Below are 7,146 nucleotides of genomic sequence, written 5' to 3'. Positions count from 1 at the left end.
TCGCCACGCGCTCCCGCCCGAAAATCCGAAACTGCTCGAGCGGCTGCAAAGCATCTTGGGGCGGGGGCATGCGCAGTTCGGATTTTCGGCCGGGAGATGAGGAGAGATGCAAGGTAAGTCTATGGACAGCATGCACCCGCATGCAGACACCGTGGGACAGGAAGTGCCAGCAAGGACAGAGGAGTCCGCACTGGATCGGAGACCTGCAGCAGTGCTGGAGGGACAGATGAAAAGGGCAGGAAAGAAGAGGAAGATCGGATTAAGATACATCATTTAAGGTAAGCGCTGACATTAACATTGGGGGGAGGGAAACAAAATTTGACTTTAATGTCACTTTAAGTGTGTTACTGGCAGAATCACCTGGTGAAAATAAAGGAAGAACAGCCTGATCAATGAAAACGAATGCCGCCTTCACATCTAAGGACTGGTAAGATACAATATTTTAGTTTTGTTTCCTGGTTTAGATACACTGTAAAGAAAAATGCTTTATCGTATAATGTGATTTTTTCTTTTTTATTGTAACACAGTAATAATTCCAGCCCTGCAAAGAGAAGGAAAAATAATCCTCTTCTGAGTTCTGACAACGTGCATCTTCCTTGCCAATTCTGGAGTTTGCAGTGACCTGTTACTGGTCTGTTACATAAACCAGAAGCCTTGGGATTGGCTGCCACAGAATGAAACGGACAGAAATCAATAGCAATGGGATGGAGCTGGTTACAGCACAATACTTGAGGCACTCCGAGACATTGCTCATTAAGAGAGAGCAGGCTGTGCTCATCATGACTTACTACAGCAACTGAGAGGAGCAACACAGAGACATGACACATCACACCATCACTTCTCACAGAACTACGATTCAGGAACACAGGGATTGCTAAACTGACTCTTTCCTTTTTATTTTTTTTTGTTCCTGTGAGATATAAGTTATTATTGTATTAGTAGTATTCTGGAGACTGTAATCATCATGTACCCATTTCTGTACTCTAATGCATTCCTGGTGCTGCTCGGTGCCAACCTCTGGGGGCATGGCAGTTCAGACACACGTGTCGTGAGTGGTAAGTGCTGCTGCATGTCAACTTTTGTTCAGGAAACTTTGTACGGTGGCGTGCGTGCGATGACTTAACACATCAAGCTACCGAGTAAGCCATAAGCTTTGACGCTTTAAATAGCGCCAACAGTTTGGCTGCGCATGCTGTTAGCGCTATATAAATCCTGTATTATAATATTAATCATAAGGATAAGAATAATTGTATCGGTAGGGTTCTTTCCATTGCTTGTTCATATTGTTGATATGTGATTGTGGTCACTGATCAATTGGATCATATCTCTTCTTGATTAAACTTTTTATACATTAGTATACTTATCTTTTATTATACAGCACTTAGGCATTAACAGATTCCAGTTCCAAAAACCTCAAACACTTTCCAACATCAGGTTAATCAAGGTGTGCGATGTCGGAGGACAGTGCTTGAAATAGCAGTCATTTAACTGCAATGTTTAGACATTAGATGAGTATAAACTGTTTAAACCTGGTATAAGCAACCCGGACACTCCAGCTGTGGTGAAACTACAAATCCCAGCATCATCTGCTTCTAGGAGTCATGCATGTGACTGTCACAGTCTCCCAATGTCTCATGGGACCTGTAGTTCCACAGCAGCTGGAGTGCCAAGGTTGCAGGTCCCTGGTCTAGACTGTTTATAATGTCTGAACTTTGCAGGTAAATGGCTGCCATTTAAAACACTGTCCTCGGACACTGCACACCTTGATTAACCCGATGTTGGAAATTTTTTGAGGTTTTTGGAAATGGAATCTGTTAATGCCTAAGTGCTGTATATTAAAAGATGTTACCCCATGCAATGATGTGTTGTAGATAGTAGGATGCACTGTGACCTGGTCTACAACCTCATTCATTAATACTGTCTGTCACTGAACTCCTTTACAAATCCTAATATTCTTATATTTTATAGCTGGGGACACATTTCTTCTAGATCACCTTAAATACTTGTTTTGTTTTTCCAATCTGTGTTTGCTTGGATGTATTTTTTGTAGTCTATAGACTTTGATAACAGTATGAGGTACAGTGATATATGATTACCTGTAGCAACCAATCATAACCCCGGTTTAAACAGACATACAGGGACACATTTCTTATAGATAACCTTAACCACTTGCTTTTGTTTTTGTTTTCCAATTTGTGTGTGCTTGGATTTATTGTTTTGTAGTCTATAGACTTTGATAATAGTATGAAGTACAATGATATGTGATTACCTGTAGCAACCAATGAGAACGCAGGTTTAAACAGATAACAGTCAGCAGTCTAGTAAGAAATTATTCCTGATTTGCTGTTTTTGGGTAATTGCACTTTGTATGTAGCTGATTTGGAACTATTTTAACTCTGTCAATAAATGATAACTGTGTCTCAATGTTATCATTTTGAAAGTAATAAAAATATATGACATATACTAATCCATAGTAGATCTGGGGTAGGCAACCTCGGCACTCCAGCTGTTGTGGAACTACAAGTCCCACGAGGCATTGCAAGACTTTGCCAGGCACAGGCATGTCTCTAAGAGGCAGGGACATGATGGCATTTGTAGTTTTATCAGAGCAGGCATGCTGAGTTTGCCTACCCCTGTAGTAGATTTTGGTAGGCAGGATATATGAACTTCCAGAGAAAGAGACTTTGAAGTTGGAACAGACAGTGTTTGCAGCTTCAGCAGCCCAGGATAACACATGGAGACTTGAGCTCACCGCACACGTTACAATTTAATTGTACAATCTCCTCTAGATTTACCAATGAGTATGTAGTGCAAGGGCCTGCCTGATTGGATGAAAATTGATTAGATAGATTAGGTGAGCTCTCAAATTGTATAAATCAAGATTTGGTAAATCTAAAGTTGATTGTACAAAGATTGTATGGTTAGATTGTAACATGTACGGTGACCCTTAAGGAACTGTTCATGGATGAGTTACATTCATGGGTGTCCCGAGGCCGGTTGTCACCCACTAGCGGCGACCGCGTGAAACCCCGCCATGATGCCATCGAGCATGCGCGTCTATCTAATTGACGCCTGCCGGCGGCCATCTTGGTGATGGACGCCGGCAGAGAGAGGAGAGGACGTTCACCCTGCGGGATGAGCTATGCCGCCGGGTCCCCTCCTTTGGTGTCACCCATCCAATGGTGTCACCCGGGAGCGGTCCGCACCCCCCTTGTGACGCCACTGGTTACATTGAAGGTACTGTACTTCAGAAACTTAGTTGGCTGAACTTCAGAGGATCTTAGCAGGCTGTAAGCTATTTTGCCACTTATTCCAATAGTGCTTAGTGTGCCATGGCTCTGAGCCTATCACAGCTGAGCGAACAAAAATGTGCAAAGAGCACTTTCTCATGACAACCAATCAGAAGTCATCATTTATTAGGTTAAAAAAAGTTGACTTCTGATGACTTCTGATTGGATGCCATGGCATGGATTTCTTCCTAGCAAAACGCACTGCAGATCTGACAGCCCGGGAACCTTAAAATATTCTTGGACCAAGACTAGAGTTTCAAACCTTTGGTAGCACAACTCTAACAAAAGTTCTGAATTGTTTCCAAGGAAGGTGAAACCAAATTTGTGAAAACTTTGTACTCCATAGGCTAGGTGAATATACATGTGCTGTTTCATATGTAACTTAAACTGTGTAGATATAAAAAAAAAACAATGAAACAATAATAACTACAAACAAATATTTGGATCAGTAATTTTACAGAATATTCTTCCTAATATGTTAAATGCCATAGAAAATGATTAGTTGGGAACTTAAAACTCAGCAGTTTGAAGGTAAGCTGCCAGGACAGAGCCATGGGAGCTGCCTTCATTGACTTCCCTGTAGTGGTGCTCCAAGGCTGCCATCCGTAGCCTAGCTTTAGTACTTAGTCAGGGTTTCACAAAAGGGTGAAGAGTTTGGAGAAGGCAGGAGAAGTGAACAATCTAGGACAACATAGGTGATTTGGAAAAATTCTCCAATTCAGCTCACTTTCCAGTTCAGCTATGTTGTCTTAAATTGTTCACTTCCCCTGCCTTCTCCAAACTCTTCACCCTTTTGTGAATAACCCTGAGTGAGAAAATGACCTAGAGCAAGTTTATACAGATCAGAAGACCCAACACCTGCTATGCGCATGCTTAGATGCAGAAAAGAAAGGATAAAGGTGCCTGTACCGGAGCATGTTCCTTCTAAAAAGATCTCAGTATTGCTGACCCCATGTTTTTGTGCTTCTAGGTTCCTTTAACCTCTCTACATTGTGCATGAATGACCATAACCCCTGAAATGGAAGATGCCTTATACAAAGAGCAGCAAACTGTATGATTTCCTAATGTATACAAACGTTGTGAAGCCTTACTTTAGGATGCTTACCATTGTATGAAATTTAGTCAAGTGCTAGCCATTGTTTTACAACAGGGGTAGGCAACCTTGGTAGTCCAGCTGCTGTGGAAATGTAAGTCTCATGAAGCATTGCATGACCCTGACAGCCACAGTCATCACTGCTACAGGCAGAGACATGATAAGATTTGCTGTTTCATCACAGCCGGGGTACCGAGGTTGCCTACCCCTGTGTTACAGCACTTTCACCCATTACAGGCTGAGGAAAGACTAAGGGCTGCCACAGTGACTGTATGTCAATATATTTCTACCCACAATTATTTTCTGATGAGCTTCTGAAACTTAACCATGTACACCTGAAAATGGTAAAAAATCAGCATATGCTCAGACCTATCGGACCTAGTTGGTTACTATTGACCTATCTTTAACAATAATAAACCAATATATGCAGAGAAGGAGAATGTCAAGTATAGACGTATTAAAACATAGAAGAGGCTTTGAAGATCTAGCCAAAAGAGCTTGCTGTCCATGGCAGGTGTAGGCAACCTGTGCATTTCCAGCTATTTGAGAATTACAAAAACTCAGGGTGATGGACCTACCTCTTGCTATAGTATGGTGGGATTTTTATATCTTCTGGCAGATGGTAGGATTTAAGCTTGACACTTCAGCTGTAGAGGCATGGATGCTTTACTAAAGAAATTGAGAATCTTCACCTAACTAATTGTGTGAATATTAACATCAATTTTCTAATCGTGTAATAAGAAAATTCCTGTTCACTTCGAGTACCCAATCATGTGTGGATCTTTTTAACATGGCTGGGTAATTGAAGTGGATATTCGCACATTTTTTTGTGATTCTATTTTTTTTACAGAAAATCAGCCCAATTTACATCAGCATCATCAATAGATTTTGTAAACGTTGTATGGTTCTACATTGCTGATAAAAGTTATGCTCATCCAATAAAATTAGCATTTTGCATTCTTAGTGACGTTGTCTTCAGTTCAGAAATGAAAATAATTTAAAGAACAGAGCTTCGTAATCGCGAGGACTTAAACATCTGCTTAATTAATAAACTGCAGAGTCCAGCAAAACTGTCAGGTGATGCCAGTTCCAATTTTAAAATAAGTTTGGCAAGTCCACAGAGTTCTGTGCATAATGGAGAGGTAAGAGTGAGGTACTGTAACGATCGGCTGGCCATAGCTTTAAATGAAGTGGCTGAAATGCCTGGGGTTGCTCACCAAAGTGTCCATTCTGCAGATCCATAGTAAGCCACTGCCAAATTATTCAGGGAAGCTCAGCAATTAGGATTCAATCATGTCAAGCTGTAGAGCCTTTATTTAAGGAACAAAGAAAAATGCATAAAGAGAATTCTCCCATGAAAAGCTGTATTTGCTTTCTTTACTTTAACAGCTCCATATTGATTGAATTCCTTTGGTTACTGGATCACATTATTGCTGTTTGCACTTAACTAATTGTCAGAGGTGTACAGACATTAGTCATTTACTTGATGGTAAGCTGTACCATCCAATCAAATTTAGTAGACTTCTCCTCTGCTTATGGAGCCCATATGTGACAGGTATAAGCTTTTATTCTGTCAGTTGCTTTTAATTTGCCAACAGTCATGTATCATTATTATTATTCTATAGCGCTTTACTATATGGGGAAGGCATTACAATAGAAATCAAGACAAGATGGCAAGGAGGGCCCTGTCCGAGAGGGCTTACAATCTAAAAGGGAGGGGCAAGCGATACATGAGGAGGTGGTTGTGTGGGGGATGAATTGTTTGAGAATGTGATAGTGCAGTGGTTAGTTTGAGGCGGGATATGCTTCCCTGAAGAGATGAGTCTTTAGGGATCGCCATCTAATTAGGGTCACATTAGAACAGAGTAAGGGCTTGGAAATACAGGTCAACTTTTTTTGGTCATGTTTTGCTGTTCTCGATCATCTGTCTTTAGAGAAAAGAGTCATCAGGTGGTGCTTTCTCTGTTTCTCCAACATTTCTCCTGCCTACATTTCAGCCCAAGATTAGTGTGGGCAGCAAATGGCTACTTCATACGCCATTATCCATTTCTTCCATGTTTGAAAAAAACGCATACTTTTTCCACACCACCTTCAAAGGATATTGTGAAACCTTTGTCCCTTAAAGGGAAGCTGCTGTGAGGGATATGCTTAGAAAAAATGTAGGTACCCAGTTGTCCCTTGCTTCAATGATTCAAGAAGTCCTATTTGCATACTATTTCAAGGTCAGTGACTCAGAAAGTATTGGAGCTAGAGACAGCCAGAGAACCAGTATTTTCATGACAAGTTTCCTTTTTCTGGGCTTGCAGTCTAATAACTATACTGCAGTCTGGCCAGTAACCTACAAGTACATCAGAACATCACATATGTTATCAGGGGCGGACTGGGCCGGGGGGCAGGGTGGCAATTGCCCCCCGGGCCTCTCTGCTGCCTTTACAAACGGCCCCTGCCCGCGGCCGTCACTGGACCCCCGCTAAAAGAGGCACTGTAGAGGGCCGCCCGCGGGGGCCTCCAGAGGTCAGCCTTGAGTAGCGAGCGGCCGCCGAGTACAGAGCCGCATCTGATGCGGGCAGGCTGGGTGCAAGTGTCAGGACGCAGTTGTGACATAGGGGCCGGCGTTTGAACCACAACAGTCAGCGGGGGAACAGGTGTGTCGGATGCAGAAGATTCTTTGGCAGCAGTACAAACCCACAATTGGTGGCCCTGGCAGTGTGACATGGCAAGCTGGCCGGCCGGGTGCAAGTGGCAGAGAGGCGGCGGAGGGAG

At 42.4% G+C, this 7,146-nt stretch overlaps 1 protein-coding gene across 2 annotated transcripts in view; it reads left to right on the top strand.

Annotated features, from left to right (window-relative positions):
* Positions 1-696: 696 nt before the first annotated feature.
* Positions 697-7,146, top strand: part of CHODL (chondrolectin) — a 69,801-nt gene continuing 63,351 nt past the window's right edge. The window contains exon 1 of one of the 2 annotated variants that reach the window (XM_018569841.1): positions 697-1,055. In XM_018569841.1, coding sequence (XP_018425343.1) covers positions 965-1,055 — 91 coding nt within the window. In that variant the 5' untranslated portion in view covers positions 697-964. The remainder of the gene's footprint in view (positions 1,056-7,146) is intronic. The other variant, XM_018569840.1, reaches the window with a different exon arrangement.

The sequence above is a fragment of the Nanorana parkeri genome, unplaced genomic scaffold, assembly GCF_000935625.1.
Source record: "Nanorana parkeri isolate BGI_ZX_2015 unplaced genomic scaffold, ASM93562v1 scaffold1408, whole genome shotgun sequence".
Lineage (NCBI taxonomy): Eukaryota > Metazoa > Chordata > Amphibia > Anura > Dicroglossidae > Nanorana > Nanorana parkeri.
The sequence above is the reverse complement of the archived record's forward strand: the minus strand, read 5'-3'. Positions and strand labels throughout refer to the sequence as shown.